Below are 19,838 nucleotides of genomic sequence, written 5' to 3' on the forward strand. Positions count from 1 at the left end.
AACCCAAAGCGTCCATCTCCCCCATTCCGTTACAAAGCCTCCGAGATCATCTGTGGCATACTCCAGGGATCCTCCCTCAGCCCGACGCTGTTCAACATTTACATGGCCCTGCTCGCACATGTAGCCTGACAGCACGACCTCAACATAATCTCCTAGGCTGACGACACTCAGCTAATCCTCTCCCTCACCAAGGACCCCATCACTGCCAAAAACAACCTCCACGAAGGAATGAAGGCCATCGCCGACTGGATGAAGACCAGCCGTCTGAAGCTGAACTCTGACAAGATGGAGGTCCTCATCCTCAGCTCCAACCCTTCAGCCTGGGACGACTCCTGGTGGCCAACGGCACTGGGGGCAGCCCCGACACCCACCGACCACGCACGCAACCTGGAAATCCTCCTCAACTCAACGCTCTCAATGACCAAGCAAGTCAACGCCGTCTCCTCCTCCTGCTTCAACACCCTCCGCATGCTCCGCAAGATCTACAGATGGATCCCGACAGATACAAGAAAGACAGTCACCCAGGCCCTCGTCAGCAGCAGACTCGACTACGGAAACGCCCTCTACGCGGGAGCCCCGACCAAGCTCATCAAACGACTACAACGCATCGAAAAACGCCTCAGCACGACAAATCCTCGACATACCACGCTACGGCCATATCACCCCTACCTGAGAAACCTGCACTGGCTCCCCGTCAGCAAGAGGATATCTTTCAAGCTCCTCATCCACGCACACAAGGCACTCCACAAGACCAGCCCAGCCTACCTCAACAGACGGCTCCCCTTCTACATCCCCAACCGCCAGCTACGCTCCGCCGACCTCTCACTCGCCACCGTCCCGCGCATCCGAAGAACAACCCCCGGTGGGAGATCCTTCTCCCACCTCGCCGCCAAGACATGGAACACCCTCCCACTGAGCCTACGACAGACCCAAGACCTGCTGACCTTCAGGAGGATACTCAAGACCTGGCTGTTTGATCAGTAGCGCACCCCCGCACCCACCCCCCGAGTCTTGAGACCCTCTCGGGTATGTAGTGCGCTTTACAAATGATTGATTGATTGATCATATGAGTGTAATGGTTTTGGAGCTGCTAAACCAGTCCTTAGCTCTGGTTATGACACAGTGGACTAATCAAAGGTCCACAGGCTCCTCTGGCCCACATCCATTCCTGGTGTGTATGACTGGCTCCTCCTATGCATGAATTATGGAGGCTGCATGGGCAGGCTCCTGGAGGTTGGTGAGCTGGGCAAAGAGCTGCACTTCTGTCAAACACTTAAAAAGCCGTTCCTACTCTTCAGCTTCTCTGCCTAGGGGCAGTGTCATATTTTGGGACTGTCTGAGCAGCCTCAGAGGCCCTTCTGGGATCAGCTTCTCATTTGCAGTGTTTTAGTGAATCTGCATCTGCTTGTGGTGTGAGCGGGAAGGATATTGCATCTGGCGCGAACGACACTGCTCATCGGCCACCTATTTCTGATGGGAGTTGCTGTTGTAGATTAATTCTGCTTGGGCTGGGTACGTTTCAGCTCATAGCTTTCATTTGTGCCCCTACCAGGGTGTGCTGTGCCAACCTCTTGATGGTACCCTTTTATTAGCGGTCAGTGTTCTTAAGTGATGACCTCCTCAGCGTCCCATTTCATCTTCTGATTTTTTTTACCCAGGTTTTTTATTGGATGTTGAACCCTACAACCAGGGAGATGATTCCTCTTCTAAGTTTAGAGCTGCTCTTTGATCGTATTCCCAGTACTACATGTTTTATTCTTCCGCATATTCTGTCTGGCTGTAGCGGAGGATGCACTGTGTCCTCTCTAATTGGTTCTGTGTCAAGCTGCTTTTCTGTTCTAGGCTTCCTTCAGATTTATGCCATCTGGTTTCTCTGGAGCTCCTATGAGGCTTTCTGGCCTTTCCTCTGTGGGAAACGTAGAAATTGTAATTGATGGCGGCTGTCAGTCACTGTAACGTTAAGCAAGTATGTACAGAGTCTTGCTCCTGGACCTGTAGTTTGACTAAAGTGGCACGTTATGTTTTATTCTGTTTCCTATCATTGTTGATTGATTCTTTCTGGCTTGGGGGCAGGTTTTCTCAAACTATTTCACTCCGCTGCGTGCCAAGCACCTCTCCTTGTGGGAATATGGTGTTTTGGGACCACCAGAATTTAAAACATTAATATGAGATTGGCAGATGCTGATCCTGGTGCATGAAAGAACAGCTAAGTTGAGTGGTTTGTCATCATTCCTGGTTTTCTTGTTTTTTGTCTCTTTCTGCTATTGCCTATTGCTCAGGGTTGGGTTCAGAATTCATCTATGCTTGGCTGTTTAGGCTTCAGACAGGATGTCCGTAAGTTCATTTTTCCCTCTTGGGGATGGTGGTCTGTCACTGTAACCATATTTCTGGTGCCTACTCTTTCTATCTGCTGACTTCTTACATACCCACACACTTTGATTGGATACTGTACTGGCTACGTGGTAACAGATTTAGTATTTGCTCTTCATTTGTTTTATCTCTGTAGGCCTATCGGTGCTTCTGAGGGCCTGGGGAAAAAAGGTGGAGAACTGTTAGGCGAGTGCATGCTAGCTTCATAATGTCAGGTCATTATAGGGAAGAAGAGCCAAAGCGAACTTGAATCCATCGCACCGCTGGTCAGTGCAGCAGAGCTGTGGCACATTTCCTGAATTTGGTCTGGTGCCTGGGGAAGATTCATGAGGTGAGGAATCTACAGGTAGAGCTTCCCATGAAAAAGATCATTGTTGAAGGTAAGTAGCATTTTCCTCCGGCTCTGAGTAAGGTGGAGGAGCAGGAGCTGGGGCTTACCCTCCAGTGGTGCACCAACAAGGCTGACAGAAAGGCGGATAGTGTCTAGTTTTATCTGGCATATTTTGACACTTGGATGCATTGTTGGGGCTAATATGAGCTGGACTAGGACAGTGTAATGCAATATTGTGTAGCTGCATACAGTGGCTTAGTGGGCAGAGACAATGTGTGGGCAACCTAGAAACTAACTGCGATATCAGTTTTCATATTCCTGAGAGTTTATGCACCAAAGGATATCTAAAAAATAAATAACTAGTCTAGTCAAGTCAAGTCAAAGGATTTATATAGCGCACTACATACCCGCAGGGTCTCAAGGCGCTTGAGAAGGGGTGGGGAGTTACTTGTCAAATATCCAAGTTTTGAGTTGCTTTCTGAATGTTAGGTGGTTCTGGGTAAGGCGAAGGTGAGTGGGAAGAGAGTTCCAGGTTTTAGCTGCCAGGTAGGAGAAGGATCTACCTCCTATGGTGGTCTTGTTGATGCGAGGTACAGTGGCAAGGGCTTGGTTGGAAGATCGAAGCTGGCGGGAGGGGGTGTAGAAGGACAGTCGTGTGTTGAGGCATTCTGGTCCGATTTCGTAGAGTGCTTTGTGTGCGTGGGTTAGGAGCCGGAAAGTGATCCTCTTATTGACGGGAAGCCAGTGGAGGTTTTTCAGGTGACCAGAGATATGTTCTTTACGCGGGATGTCTAATATGAGCCTGGCAGAGGCGTTTTGGATTCGTTGGAGTTTTTTCTGGAGTTTAGCGGTAGTCCCGGCGTATAGGGTGTTTCCGTAGTCCAGGCGGCTCGTGACCAGTGCGTGGGTGACCGTTTTCCTAGTTTCGGTGGGGATCCAACAAAATGTTTTTTTGAGCATGCGAAGAATGTTGAAGCAGGATGAGGAGACGGCGTTGACTTGTCTGTTCATTGAAAGTGAGGAATCCAGGATGACGCCCAGGTTCCGTGCGTAGTCTGTCGGGATGGGTGCTTTTCCAAGGGCTTCTGGCCACCAAGAGTCGTCCCATGCGGAGGGGGAGGAACCTAAGATGAGGACTTCTGTTTTATCAGAGTTCAGTTTCAGACGGCTGTGTTTCATCCATTCGGCTACTTCTTTCATTCCTTCATGTAGGTTGGTTTTGGCGGTGCTAGGGTCATTGGTGAGTGATAGGATCAGTTGAGTGTCATCCGCGTAGGAGATGATGGTTAGGTTGTGTTGGCGGGCGATGGCCGCGAGTGGGCTCATGTATATGTTGAAAAGGGTGGGGCTGAGTGAAGATCCTTGTGGTACGCCGCAGATGACTTCAGTGGCCTCTGACTTCAGTGGCCTCTGACTTGAATGGTGGGAGGCGGACTTTCTGGGTTCTTCCGGTGAGGAACGAGGTGATCCATTCCAGTGCTTTTCCTTGGATTCCGATGTTTCTGAGTCGCTGTAGAAGGGTGCTATGGCAGACTGTGTCAAAGGCTGCGGAGAGGTCGAGGAGGATGAGGGCGACTGTGTCTCCATTGTCCAGTAGGGTTCGAATGTCGTCTGTTGCTGCGATGAGGGCGGTCTCAGTGCTGTGTTTTGCTCGGAAGCCGGACTGTGAGGAGTCGAGGGATTTGTTGGCTTCGAGGAAGGCGGCGAGCTGGTTGTTGACAGCTTTCTCGATGACTTTGGCCGGGAATGGAAGGAGCGAGATAGGGCGGTAGTTTTTGAGTTCGGTGGGGTCAGCTGTGGGTTTCTTCAGGAGGGCGCAGAGTTCAGTGTGTTTCCAGCTTTCCGGGAAGGTGGCGGATTTGAAGGAGCAGTTGATGACGTCTTGGAGGTGCGGTGCTATGATGGAGTCTGCTTTGTTGAAGATGTGGTGAGGGCATGGGTCTGTGGGGGAACCTGAGTGGATGGAGTTCATCAGGTGGATGGTATCCTCAGTGGAGATTGTGTTCCAGTCATTAAGGATGTTTGAGGGGGGTGAAGGTCCAGCAGATGGTTGGGTGAGTTGGTCTCCGGGTTGGTTGTCGAAGCTGTTGTGGATGTCTGCAATTTTGTTGTGGAAGAATGAGGCTAGGGAGTCGCAGAGGGCTTGAGAGGGGGTGATGTCGTTAGAGTTGGCCGAGGGATTGGTAAATTCCTTGACGATGTTGAAAAGTTCCTTGCTGTTGTGGGCGTTGTTATCTAGTCGTTCCTTGAAGGCGGTTTTCTTGGCCTTTCGGATCAGTTGATGGTGTATGCGGGTGGCGTTTTTGAAGGCGTCCTTGGTGCTGGTGGTTGGGTCTTTTTTCCAGGCCTTCTCAAGGGAGCGGCAGAGTTTCTTGGATTTCTTAAGATCATCGTTGAACCATGAGGCCTTCTTGCTGCCGAGTTTGCTTTGTCGTTTTTTCAGTGGTGCTAGGATGTCGGCGCTGTTGGATGGCCAGAGGGTGAGGTTGGTGGCGGCTTGGTCGGGGTTTGATGAATGGGCTGGGGGGTTAAGAAGAAGCGATGAGGAGATCTGGTCGATGGTGATTTTGTTCCAGTTTCTTTGCAGAGTTGGTTGGGGGTGGTTGTTGGGTTTGGGCTTGTTGTAGGTGAAGTGAACGCAGCTGTGGTCAGTCCAAAGGAGCTTCGTGGTGTGGCTGAAGGAGACATGATTGCTGGAGGTGAAGATAGGGTCGAGGGTGTGACCTGCGATGTGGGTGGGGGAAGTGACCAGTTGTTTAGGTCCGAGGTTGGCGAGGTTGTCCAGCAGGGTGGTGGAGTTGCGGTCGTTGTTCTTTTCAAGGTGAAAGTTGAGGTCTCCTAGAAGGATGTAATCTTTGGAGGGGAGCGCGTGTGGAGTGATGAAGTCCATGATGTCCTCACTAAATTGTGCGCGGGGTCCTGGAGGCCTGTAAAGGAGGGTGCCTCTGAGTGTGGTCTTGGGGTCGATGTGGATCTGGAAGTGAAGGTGTTCAGAGTTGGCGAGGTTGACGTCAGAGCTGGTTGAGATATGGATGGATTTCTTATGGACGATAGCGATTCCTCCTCCTGTGTGGCCGGTACGGTCCTTGCGTATGATCTTATAATCTTCTGGGATGGCAATGGTGATGTCTGGGGCGGAGGAGGCGTTCATCCATGTTTCAGTAAGGAAGGCGACGTCCGGAGAGATGGTGTCTAGTAGATTCCATAGGTCAATGGCGTGCCTATGGACCGATCGGGTGTTGAGCAAGATGCATTGTAGGTGGTTGGTGTCGGGAATCTGAGGTGTGATCGTAGCGGAGAGGTTGACGTTGCAGAGGAATTTGCAGGAGTAGCATGAGAAAGGTCCATGGGTGTGTCCAGGAGCGGCTTGGACGCAGGTCGGGGGACGGCCGGGGTTAAGGGCTAGGAGGGTGGTGGCATCGTAGGTAATGCGGGAGGGCTGGGAAATGCGAGGGCCAGGGGGTCTGGCGCTGGGCGCGGTCCAGGCGCGGACGGGTGTAGACGGGCTTACCTTTGGCGCACCTTCGGCGTGGCCCTAGCGCGTGGACGCTGCGCGTGGGGGCATTGGCCATAAATGGAGAGAGGAGGGGGCGGAGCGTGGGAGGGGCAGCAGCTGGGAGGCGGTGGCAGGGAGGAGGGGCAGGCCAGGGAACACACAACAAGATGGAGGGTCAAAGGGAGAGTAAGGCAGGGGCAGCAGATGCACCACAGCACCGGTGGCACAGACCAGTTCTCAGCGTGATGTAAATTTAATACATAAAACACAGTGCTAGGTAAATTAAATAATGAATCACAGCGCTAGGAAAATTAAATAAATAAATCACAGTGCGAGGGTAATGAAATAAATAAATCACAGCGCGAGGGTAATGAAATAAATTAATCACAGCGCGAGGGTAATGAAATAAATTAATCACAGCGCGAGGGTAATGAAATAAATAAATAAAAGCAGTTACAACTCTGCAGCCTCGATGCGGTGCCCCAGCAGGCCAGATCGACAACAGGAGCCGGGATCAGGGAGCGTGGGGGGAGGATGCATAACATAAAAAGAAACCTTAATTCATGTTTTTGTTTATTTAGTGCACACGTCTAGGTGCTCTTGAGAGAAGCAATATGGTTAACTTTTTTGGAAACTGGGATACAATGTTCTCCGTCCCACGGCCAATGCCCACTTGGGCAAAGCTCCAGAGTACCTGCAGAACTTGCCTGTACACTCCACCACAGCTGAAACCTCTGCTTCACATCAGCAAACCTTATCCATCAACAGTCGTTCAAGAGGATGAAGCATTGGGTGGAAGGCCCTCTGCCCATCATTTTCAGTTCAGTAAACTCTTGAAAAGAGAATCATCCAGACTTGATTTCTAACGAACTCGTCACAGGCCAAGAGCTTCAATTGAGGAACATCAGACACAAGATCCACCCTTCAGATTGGTCTTCAGTCTCCCTCTCACTTCACTTATGTGTACACTATCAGCTGTGAAGTATTGGTAAAGATACAGATAGCACTACACAAAACACACAATAAATGAAGACATTCCTGTCCTGGGCATGGCAGTTATGGATACATTGACAGCTTTAGTGTAAGAGGCGTGCTTTCCAAGGACTAATGTCATAGATGTCACTTGTTCCCATTGGTCGTCTACATGTCTTAAACATTTCAGAAGGAAACGACCGATGTGGGAGCAAAGAGCCCAGGGAGTTTAAATATGAAAGTGTGTTTTTGCTCTGCAGATCGTGATACTTGGGACATAGATATTGTCCAATGGCAATCTATTCTAGAGGGCGCGGGGCACTTTATCTTGTCCCAAAGGGTAGTGAGAGATCCGCTTTCTAGACACCTATATATGATGCACAGGATCTCGATTGGTGTTCTATGCTGTGCACCGTTTGCATTCACCATGTGAAAAGTCATGACTCAAAGAGGTTCTGCCATAACTTTAATATACTGAAAATGTATGCAAATGAATGGATGTATTTTCATTTTAACAAATGAAATAGAGTAGATGTATAGAAAAACATAGTTGGCATACTAGTGCAAAATTTAATTGCGAGTGATGTTTGAATGAATTGTGGCGGGCTAAGTCAGGGCTGTGCTTAGGGCATGGTATGGGGGTAGGGAAGGGTAACATTAATAGTTAGGGTTAGAGCCAAGGTAAGGATAGGAGTTAGGTGATGAGGGTTAATGTTTGTTTGAAATATTGGGCTTGGATTAATGCTTATGTGGTAGGAAATAAGGATTACTGGTATGGTAAGGATTGGATTTAGGGTGAGGTATGAAACAGAATTAGTATAGGTTATCTTTATGGATGAGTTAGCATTAGGATTTGACTAAGGGATGTTAAACAGTCAGCGTTAGTGTTGGGGTATGGGTTAGGGATACGAATAATGGCCTTTTTTTAGTATATTAGTTTCCGAACATTTCCAATAAAAATATGACTTTTTTAAATTTTAGACCTCGGTTGTAGATTCATATTTGTGTATTTTCTGCTTGCTTTTATATTCTTTTTTCTTCTTGTTTTTCTTCTAGATTGGAGATGGACCCGCAGTTTTGCAGGTAACTAAAGGCTTTCCTTTACGAGTCCTCACTTCTTAATTATGTTTCATTTTTTCTTGTTATACAATTATTTGCCATGAGCTGCACCTATGAGTCGCTGCCCACATTCTTTTGATATCATTCATGTATTAACAATGTGCAGCATGTTAGTGATAGACCATGGGTCTCCAACCTCTTCTGTGATGAGAGCGTTCAATGAAAACCCTCCCGAGCTACCAACATTAGAGACCTATAGTTACCACATCAGGCAAGATCATATTAGTGGCCCCATATGCAAAGATTACCAGCAGTGTTCACTTCAGTGCATCAGGCATAGTTGCTACCAGTAATGAAAAAAGTTAATAATATTAGTAGTAAATCTCCCAACACTGATTGATTTTTATCGCTAAAATATCCACTTTAAAAATATTTTAGAAATTGATCCTTTTCTCCGAGCATCAGCTCATGAGTTCTGAATATACACACATTTTCGTCTCAAATACATGTTTTTCAATTTTGGCATATGTATATTAATTAGATAAAAGTATAATGTTCTAATTTAGTTGACTAGTCTTCACCCAGGAGAGCTACTCACAGGTCGCTGGAGAGGTACCAGTAGCTCACAAGCTATCTGTTAGAGAAGCCTGTGTTAGACAGAGGGACTCTTTCTGCATTATTTGGTGTTGTTCCTACTTTGGCAGTACAGCGCATCAGAACACAGAGGGGCTCTTTCTGCGTGCTCTGGTGTTTAGCAGTGCAGCGTATCAGAACACAGAGGGGCTCTTTCTGCGTGCTCTGGTGTTTAGCAGTGCAGCGCATCAGAACACAGAGGGGCTCTTTCTGCGTGCTCTGGTGTTTAGCAGTGCAGCGCATCAGAACACAGAGGGGCTCTTTCTGCGTGCTCTGGTGTTTAGCAGTGCAGCGTATCAGAACACAGAGGGGCTCTTTCTGCGTGCTCTGGTGTTTAGCAGTGCAGCGTATCAGAACACAGAGGGGCTCTTTCTGCGTGCTCTGGTGTTTAGCAGTGCAGCGCATCAGAACACAGAGGGGCTCTTTCTGCGTGCTCTGGTGTTTAGCAGTGCAGCGCATCAGAACACAGAGGGGCTCTTTCTGCGTGCTCTGGTGTTTAGCAGTGCAGCGCATCAGAACACAGAGGGGCTCTTTCTGCGTGCTCTGGTGTTTAGCAGTGCAGCGCATCAGAACACAGAGGGGCTCTTTCTGCGTGCTCTGGTGTTTAGCAGTGCAGCGCATCAGAACACAGAGGGGCTCTTTCTGCGTGCTCTGGTGTTTAGCAGTGCAGCGCATCAGAACACAGAGGGGCTCTTTCTGCGTGCTCTGGTGTTTAGCAGTGCAGCGTATCAGAACACAGAGGGGCTCTTTCTGCGTGCTCTGGTGTTTAGCAGTACAGCGCATCAGAACACAGAGGGGCTCTTTCTGCGTGCTCTGGTGTTTAGCAGTGCAGCGCATCAGAACACAGAGGGGCTCTTTCTGCGTGCTCTGGTGTTTAGCAGTGCAGCGTATCAGAACATAGAGGAGTTCTTGGGGAGAGAATGAATAAAAATCACTGCTGCTGGGGTCTGCAGCACTTGCTGAGATCTGTGCGACTGATTTACCTGAGATGTCAGGTGTACATTCATGATATGATTTCTTTTATTTTTTCTTTAAATTGATATTATATTCTCCTGCGGTGTAGGTGTACATTTCAGTTGTTCTGATGTTCTTTTAGGATTGCCTACATTCTACATTTCACATACTTACTCTTCTTCTCGTTTTGTGTTACGGTTCCTTTTGTTTGCAGCGCTGGCTCGCTGTTTTCGCCATTTCACTTTACACTGTGTTTGCCTTGACGTCAGGTGTACAAGTACTCGGGCAGAACTACTGGGAAAACTCTTGAGGGCAGTTGAATGTAGACACCATTGCGGTCCCACACAAATTGCTTTTCACAAATACTGACTGTGTTATTGCTGGATGAAAAACAAAGCGCGCTACCAAGGTGTAGAGAAATACTGCAGGGTGATCAAAAAAGAAATAGGTATTGAGAAGCAGAATGAGCTATGGCAGACTAACTTGATGAAGGAGTAATCCAATCTCACAGAGCAGGCATAAGATGAATAGCGCAGACAAGTGACGGCAAGGAAGTAAAAACATAAGGATTCACCAAGCATGAATAGAGAACTGGCATGCCCTGGATTTTTTTTTAATGTAATCTTGAATTAGTTGCACGGTTCCTTAGATGTAGTGACAGCTCCTGGTGGGGCCTTCATCCCATCCTCGTCGCCAAAATGTTGAAAGTAAATATCTCACAGGAGTCCAGGTAGTGTTTCCAAGTGAGTATCTTTATTCAGGTTGAAGTACAGAGGTGGTAGGTAGGTAGGTCGGGGTAGTAGGTAGGCCAAGATGAAGATGGTGTGAAGGCCCCACCAGGAGCCGTTTCCTTGAGCGCAGCCAGGAGTCAACTGTCACGCATCAGTCACACCACATTCTGTGACATCAATGAACATTCTAAGAGTTCCCAGACTGAACAAGGAAGGAATACAGGGTGGACAGGAGATAGACAAGGAAAGACCTTATAACATGCTGCGGTCGCTGTATTGTGTTCTGCGTTGGCTGTTTCATTGTGTTGTGCCGTTTTATGTTTCATTGTTTTGTTATGTGTATGCTGTTGCGTTATGTTCAGCTGTTTACTTTTCACATGTCAAAAAATGCTGCTATACTTTCAATTGAAATCTGCACAAGGTTTTACATTTTCTGTGATGCACAACCACTTACGATTATCTAAGGTGATACAAAAACACAGCTCCATGTTTTCAGCGTGGTAAAACACCAGCCTAAAACTGTAAAAGAGACTGTGCTGCAGATTAGCACTTGCCGGACTCACTTTTAGGGATACTTCAATAAACATCCTTCTGTCTGCACAGCCATTCACTCGATATCTGTACAGGCATTCACTGGCCAGCATAACTATGCGCCACAGCACTCTATTCTCTGTACAGCCAGTCACTGATCAGCACTACCCAATCCAGGCCAGGCCTACTATCTAAACACTGCATCACAGGAACTGTCTCCTCTCTGCACAGCCTTCCATTAACTACGAACCGATGTGCTGCTCTACCACCTGCATAGCCCTCTGTATTCCCAAGCAATCCTCCACGCTACACAGATTCTTTATCTACACCTTCCTTCACTCTGTAAAACTTAGTCTTTGCCCAGGCCTCAACCCTCCTTCAGAGCACACATCTTCACACTCTGCACAGCCATCAGTGCTATGCCACGATCCTCCACTCTACACTTCACAATCCTCTACTCCCCGCAGAGCCCTCTCCGCTGTTTCATTTTCTTCGGTCTCTGCTCATCCCTCTCCCAGTCTGAGCACAGCATAATCCAATCGATGCACTGCTGCAGTTCCTCCCTCGGCCTTGCCTCAGGAGGACGCGCTGCTCTTGATTGGCTGGGGGTAATCAATCAGGTCCTGGAGTAAGAATCTGTCGGAGCTCCTCTCCTTTTTAATACCACTAACTTGCAAATGAGGAAACCGGTGGTCAACTATCCTTCAATTTCACTGATCTGCTTACCAGTATAAATCTTATCCAACATGTTTCCTCACCCACCCACTATATGGGCCACAATTGTGATCAAGTTTGGACTACCAATCTCTTAGTCTTCCAAATAGCTGTTTTGCCATGTATTCAGTCAAATCACTTTCTAATAAAATTCCTAATTACAGATGTGAACCCGCTCAAGCCTCAATTCAGCACTGTCAACCTCAAAGAAATGGGGCCCTTGTCAATATAGACTCCTTCTGCAATTCTGTAGTTAACTCCCTGTGGGCACTAAGAATAGTCCCAATAGACTGGAGTAGGGTATCCTGAATTGGGTGACAAACTTTTATGTCTTCTTCGAAGAGCCAGACCACCGAGGCGTCATAATGCCTCTAAATGGTTCTCAGAGGACCTGAAGTCAGCTAAATTGAAATGATGCCGTGCTGACCATAAGTGGTGGAAAATCTACTTCATTGGTAGACTGTTTTTTTTATCTGTCACTTCTCAAACCATATAAAAAGTTTATTACACAAACTAAATCTATCTTATTTTCATATAAAATTACTAAATCAGCTAAGAAGTCGAAGGACATTTTTGAAATCATGGACAAATTCTCCAATCCAGACATGGTGATTCTTACAATCACTCTCACACAGAATTTATATGAGGCCCTGAATTTCTTCTTAACTGATAAGATCTACAACATTAAAGCAAGTATCCCTCACAGTCCTTCTATTGCAAACACTTCTACATCAGATTGCAACTCAGCCATAATATCTGTTCTGCCTGCTATCATCAAAGAGCGCCAAGGTCAAGGTAAAATCAGGCTCTACAAATGCCCCCCTTCTGCCCTGAGGTCCCAAAAACCATTTATTCTTGCCTTCCTGACCCAGCCCTGGCCTTTACCAACAATTTCTTGGGTCATGTCCAGGATCCCAGCACATTCAAGGAGGTGATTGTGATCCCTTTACTAAAGAAAGCTGGTGAAGATCCTTCCATTCTTAAAGATATTGCCAATATGTCTGCTTCCCTACCTGGCTGTGGTACTTGAGGCCCATGCTCTTCTGTGGAATAAACAAACTTTCTTGTCCCCCACCAAGAGGGCTTTGGACCTGCCCATCCACCAAGACATCCATTTTTCTCAGTGGTGGATAATCTTCACAAGGTGGCTGAACGTTTCGGACCACAGGCCTCCAGGGTACTGCACAAGAGTGGGTCAATTCCTTTTTGAAGGACCACTTACAGGCAGTCAGGCTCACCACCTTCTCTTCTTGTAAGGTCAGCCTGTCTTGCGGTGTCCCTCAGGGTTCCTCTTTGTCCCCTTACCTTTTCCTTTTGAAATTCTACAATTATCTGCTGGTGCATTACTTGAATCAAAAGAAGGTCAAGGTTTACAATGACACAGACAACTTGCACTTGATCTTTACCATTGACAGCTCCCCGGAATGAGTAATATCCTTCCAAAACACAATGTTATGTATTCGTGATTGGATGAATGAAATTTAGCTTCAACTAAACTCTGATAAGACTGAGATTGTCACTATCAAAACTAAGCTTGATTAAAGGAGGCTACATTTTAGCCAGCAGCCATGGGCGCCCTACCCACCCCAAAGCCCTCCCCCCTCCTGCCCCCCCCCCCCCCACACCTTGCCCAAGAAATCATTTGGTAGCCTTGAAGTTCTGATCGAGGATAATCTGACCATGAAACCTCAACTTGAGGCTGTGATCTCTTCATGCCTTTTACAAATCAGAAAGATCTGTAAAATTCTCTCCTTTGAGGCTATTACGCAGGTTCACATTGCACTCATCCTTTCTAGGCTAGAAAGTGCCATGTCCCTGTATGTGGGTCTTCCTAAGTGCCTAAACCACAGACTTCAATTGATTGCAAGTCAAGAAGCTAGGCTGCTGTTCCATCAGTCCCGTAATTGTCACAGGACCTCCACTTCCTGAGTAATTTGCACTGGCTGCCCATAGAACAGCGCTCCATCTTTAAGGCAGGGTTCCTTGTTTGTAAAACACTTCAGACTGGCAGTCCTGCTTTTGTTTCTGCTGGTATACAAAAACATATCCCCATGTGTAACCTGAGGTCTTCGCATGTTACTCGTACCATCCCTCTCTTTAACAAAAAGATACTCTGTGGCTCCAGGTTTGCTATACTGGCTCTCCACATCTGGAATACTCTTCTCCCGGAGCACAGGTTCACCTCTTGTTATACTGCATTTAGGAAACTCCTAAAGATGTGGCTCGTAAGGCTGGAATATGAGTAATGATCTGTCGCAAGCTATGTTTCAGTAACCATAGCCCCATGAAACTAATCGGTGAACGTGTGCTCTAGACATTTTTGTAACATAACATAACTTCCACAGCCTCAGTCCTTTCACAGCATAGTCCAATCCCTGCACAGCATTAAACCCTATACTGCATAGCCCAGTCTCTGTACTTAATCTTTACACAGCATAGACAAATCTTTGCCCATCCTCAATCTCTGCACTACCCTCCGCTGTGCACAGCCTGCAACTCCATGCAATGGCCTGCGCCCCCTGTTTTTCTTTACACAGCATCCCCATGTGCTCTGGCTTATTCTCCTATGGGCTGAAGTAACACCAGTACCTTCAGATTTACTTTGTCAAGTCTGAGCTAGACCCCACAACCCAGACTGTGCCAGCACTTGGTATTTGAGACTAGAGGACACCGCTGCTCATATCACATTTGCCTTGCACTTATCTGATGTAAAGTTGTTAATATGTGATGGTTGTTAGTCTACTAAAAATAAGGTGTCTCATGACTCCTGAAAATTTAGAGGTGTAGTGATGCAAATTATGTGACATTAAAAGCTGCTAGAACACTTTATTTGGAAGCCAAAGCAAACCACATTTTCTAGGGTACGAGGGTGTCAATTTTACAATAAAATGAAATGTAAATTGTTATACTGGAGGCAGTCATTGCCTTTGGAAGGAGGTGGATTTGTTCCTAGCATTCTCCTATGGATGTTTGTTCTCATCTTTGAAAAAACAGCCTATATTTTACCGGAGAACTGTATCATTGTCTGTAAGAGGGCAGTGGTCTGCAGAGAGCTGGCCCGTAAGCTTGTCTTTGGACAAGAATATGGATGAGAAAATTATTATTATTTCATTGGCAAATGGGATGGAAGGGGTGATCCCTATGTATTCCAACATTATTTATTATTCATTCATTCATTATTTCAGAATTTTATTTTTCATTATTTTATTATTCATACAAACTCCTTATTTACACTATTTATATTGAGCACCTCTTCACTCCAGTTATTTGAACTGAGTATTCTGTTGGTGTTTCTTTATGAAGGCTCCACCCTCACCTTCTTTCTTACAACCCAGACCTGGTATTCCAGACCCGGCGGTGCAGTTCCCAGAGAGCCTGTCATTCATCTTCCTCTCCAGTGGAGGGTGCTGTGTCTTTACTTATTCCAGAGTACTGCAATGTTCTTATCAGAGGAGCAGACACCGAGGGACAGTGTGGTTCTTGGATAACATGTCTTCATTAGGTTGAGCCTGAGCCAGCGTGCAAGCGCTGCTCTGGGAATGGCCAATATTTTTCATTGGCTTGTCTTTGTCCTTCTGAAATGCTGGCTTTTGATTCCTAAATAGGCTTGTTAATCCCTCCTTAGTACGGCTGTGTCTTCATTTGGAACCTCCCATGGCTACTGACCCCTTTACTTGGTTGTTACACCAGACATGTTCTTTTTTCTTTATTGAGTGCTCCTACCTCAAGCACGACAATGTGCTTTGCCTACATTCAGCGGACCATGCCCGCTTTCACTTTTGAAGCATCTGGCACAATGGTGTCCGTTTGTTTCTGGTAGGATCGCAGTTTACATCCAAAATCTGCTTTCACAGAGGAAGGAGGTGACAAGGCTTAATGAACTACAACTACAAAAATTAGCTGAACTAGAAGAGAAGCATACTAGGCTAATAGCACAAAATGCGGATGGTGGCTCAATTTTAAGAGATATGGCGATACTAAAAGCAGAGATAAACAGTAAAATCTCCCAAAGTACGGCCGAATTATATCAATCCCACCGGAACAAGATCTACGAAATGGGAGATAGGGTGGATAAACAATTGGCACTTCGAACTCGCCAAAGTCAATCTCTTAATTCAATTACGCGCATTGAATCAGAAGGCCAAGTATTTACAACACCTGAAACTATCTTAGAAGTGTTTCAAAATGTTTCAAAATTATTGTGGGAAATTGTACAAAAATGAGGACTCTAAAATCAATTGTAATCGAAGAAACACTATCAAAATGGGCAAGCGAGCACGAAGACGGTCTAGGATTGGATAATGCTACTAGGTTTGATCTAGAAAGAGAAATAACTCAAATAGAAGTGGAAACTGCTCTCGCAGAGTTAGCCGCGGGAAAAGCAGCAGGGTCTGATAAAATACCACTCGAGTTTTATAAAATATTGGGTAATATAGTAACGCCTTTACTCCACGATTTATTTGTTGGGATCCAATCTAGTGGCATTCCACCAAGGTCTTGGCAGGAAACTAATATTGTAATTTTTCAAAAGAAAGATAAACCTCCTCAGCTGCCCTCATCTTATCGACCTATCGCTCTTATAAATTCTGACTCAAAACTGTACTCAAAGATTTTGGCTAATCGGCTCAGGGGAATCATCGAACGTCTGGTCTCCCCCTGGCAACATGGTTTTATTCCAGGTAAGGATACTACGGACCATACCCGACGCGCTATTGCACTATTTGATGCCGCAAATGCTACGGGGGGCCAGTTGTCGATGGTCCTCCTGGATGCCGAGAAGGCTTTTGATAGGGTTTCATGGGCATTCCTATGGGCAATATTAGATCAGAATAATGTTGGACCTTGCCTTAGGAGATCAATTAAAGCAATGTATTTCTCACCCAAGGCTAAGGTGTTGGTAATGGGCCAGGAATCTGGATTTTTTAATATATCTCGGGGGACTAGGCAGGGATGTCCTTGCTCTCCGATTCTTTTTGCCCTCTACATAAATCCACTTATTCTTAAACTTTTACAGGCTGAGGCAATTAAACCAGCTATACTGGGCCCCTATAAAACCAAAATATTAGCTTACGCAGACGATGTGGCTATAATAACACCACAGCCAACAGAGGCTATATCAGAAATAGAACAAATTACCCAAGCCTTTGGTCAATTATCAGGATATTCCTTAAACAGGGATAAAACGATGGTAATTTGCACAAATAATATCCACTTTACTGATCCTAGAAGGGTAGAATCTGCAATGTATCTGGGAGTTCGAATATCGGCCAAAATAGAAGAGATTGTAAAAATTAACTACGAACCACTGCTCCAAAAGATAAAGAAAGAACTCAAAAGGATTGATGGACTACATCTCTCAATCATCGGAAGAGGCAATTTTCTCAAAATGAATGTTCTACCCCGGGTTCTATATCTGTTTCGAGCGATTCCTCTTCTTGTGGAAGACAGTATTCTAAGGGGATTGGAATGTCAAATGGGTAAATTTGTGTGGGGATATGGTAAGGTTAGGAGATCTATCCGGAAGCTCTCCCTACCCATCACTAGAGGAGGTTTGGCTTTGCCTGACTTAGGATTTTATTCATGGGCTGCCTTTCTGCAACAGATGATGGTATTATTTCATGTTAAACCACTGGGATATGAGGTGGGGGGCAATCACATACCTTCAATCTACGAGTTGTCTATCGGTGATATTGCTAATGGCTTGCTACTGAAACAGATTGAACCCTCATATTATAAGAAAATTAAATTTAAGGTTATAACAAACGCTTGGGTAGCGTGGAAGAAAATCTCGAGATATATGAAAATTCCCAAATATAATAGATATATCTCATTGTGGCACTCCTTAATACTACCACCTCAAACATATGACGCTACTTCCAGACGGTGGGAAACTTTAGGAGTATTAACAATAGGAGATTTTATGCTCCCCAATAATGGTAGTAGATTCCAACAACTTCAATCTAAATTTGCTATCACTAATAACAGTGTATTCAAATTTATACAAATCAACACAATCATAAATTCAAAACTTGTTAATATCTGTCTGGATAATATTCCTCTAATCGATCGTCTGTCTAATGCCTCAACTAGAATAGGTACCATCTACGACACATTAATTGAAAACCAAAAAGATGACTTAGAATCTACCGAAGTGGGCTGGTCAAGGAAACTAAATAACCCCAATGTAGACATCGACATGTCTCTTATACTATCGTCACAGCTATTTATGTCCTCCAATTTGAAAGCCCAACTATATAAAACTATTTTTGATTTGTATTTCACTCCCGCTAAACTTTTCGCTTGGGGGATAAGGCCTACTTCAGAGTGTCCAAGGTGCGGCAAAGCAGCGGCAAATCTATTACATATGCTCTATGATTGTGATAAATTGCTAGCACTGCGAACAATGATTGCTGAGTTTTGGCAGGAGGTGTTTGGGCATCCAGTAGCCGAATCTCCAACCCTCTATATTTTGGGCACGATAACACTCTGAAACATACTAAGGCGGAAGAAGTATCACTCTTCTTGAGTACAGCTGTATATAGAATCATATTAACAGCCCGCTGGAAGGATGTTGATCCCCCTAACTTTCAGATTTGGTTGTCTAGGCTTTTAGGTATGTACAATCAAGAAAAGGCGATTTTTGCATGTAAAGGGATAAAGCTTAGAGCGCGTGGTATCGAGATTTGGAAACCAATTGAAAATTGGAGTAATGATAATAGTGATTGTGGCTAAAAGTATGTAATCAAGATTATACTGCCTTAATTATCTGCTCTTTATTCTTTATGTTTTATCCTTAACATCTCTCTTTCTTTGAAATGTGTACGATTTTTTTTTCTCTATTTCTTTATGTATCTGCAATTGTAAATCACCAAATAAAAATTAAAAAAAAAAAAATCTGCTTTCACACTCATACGACCATGTCTCTCGTGTAGGTGAGCGAAACTGGTAAACAAACATGGTGTGTATGTGTATTTAGGCGCAGCATTTAATTGTAAAAGCCCAACGAAGGCACTGAACGACTTAAAAAAATGTATTACTCACACTTAAGCATTTTTTTTGCATCATCATTCAAGTAATATATGATTGGACACACACATTGTATACTCTGTGATTTGAAGTTGCTTGTTAGCGGTGTAGACTGATAAAAAACACTATAAATACAATAAATATAGTATACTCCGTGTAACCGTGGAGGTGACAATAGTTCTAATAACAATCATCAACTACCGCTTTTATTTATGGTGGTTTTCAATGTAAAGTTGCTAAGTTTGCGTTTGTGGTGGTTTTCAATGTAAAGTTGCTAAGTTTGTTTTTGTGGTGGTGCTATTTTCAACACCCTCCGAGGTGGACCAGTTGTCCCTTTGCAGACTACTACACTATCGCAGCCTCCTTTGTCCCACAGCAGCACCTGCTGAAAGATTTTTCAGCTAGTCGCGTGACGCTATGTTTCTATGATGCTTGTGTACTATAGCAGATATCTACAATGAAGTAGCTCAACATTTGATAACCGAAACAATTCTATGTCTTGCCTAAAGGATAATTTGGAAAATTGCTCCAAGAAAATTATTGTTTAATATTAACGCATTTTCAATGCATTATAATTGTGCTTGTCAGCTTGAAAGCTTTTATGATATTTTGTTATTTGTACTTTGCTCAACAATCCTAGTTTCACTGTCTTCATGCAGTACATTTGGAGCAGCAGGTCACCGACAGCTATGATGAATATCAGAACTGGACGTTTCAGGGCACTAACGCTAGATGGCATCTGTGGGTCCTGGCTAGAGAAGGGCCTGGTGCCTAATAACACTCTGCCCCCTTTTCACGGTCCTGCGTGAAGAACTACACAGGTGCCCTAACACCAATACTAGTCATCCTTTTGTAGGGACCACAATGATGAAAATGGATTAAAATAGTCTAGAAGTTTAATCAACTATTCTACTTCCAGCCTTTGAATACACTAGAGAAAGTCTCACATTTCCTAAGCATTATGAATCCGTGTGGAAATGTTGTCAGTTAGCGCCTAGCACAATCTTGTTCACTGCTGTCT

At 45.2% G+C, this 19,838-nt stretch overlaps 1 protein-coding gene across 1 annotated transcript in view; it reads left to right on the plus strand.

Annotated features, from left to right (window-relative positions):
• The window catches only part of LOC147717651 (E3 ubiquitin-protein ligase TRIM39-like), a 169,917-nt gene that overhangs the window by 146,100 nt on the left and 3,979 nt on the right, over positions 1-19,838 (plus strand). Inside the window, exon 6 of the mRNA XM_086924438.1 lies at positions 8,226-8,252. Coding sequence (XP_086780564.1) covers positions 8,226-8,252 — 27 coding nt within the window. The remainder of the gene's footprint in view (positions 1-8,225; positions 8,253-19,838) is intronic.

The sequence above is a fragment of the Lissotriton vulgaris genome, chromosome 5 (genome assembly GCF_964263255.1).
Source record: "Lissotriton vulgaris chromosome 5, aLisVul1.2, whole genome shotgun sequence".
In the NCBI taxonomy this organism is placed as follows: Eukaryota; Metazoa; Chordata; class Amphibia; order Caudata; family Salamandridae; genus Lissotriton; species Lissotriton vulgaris.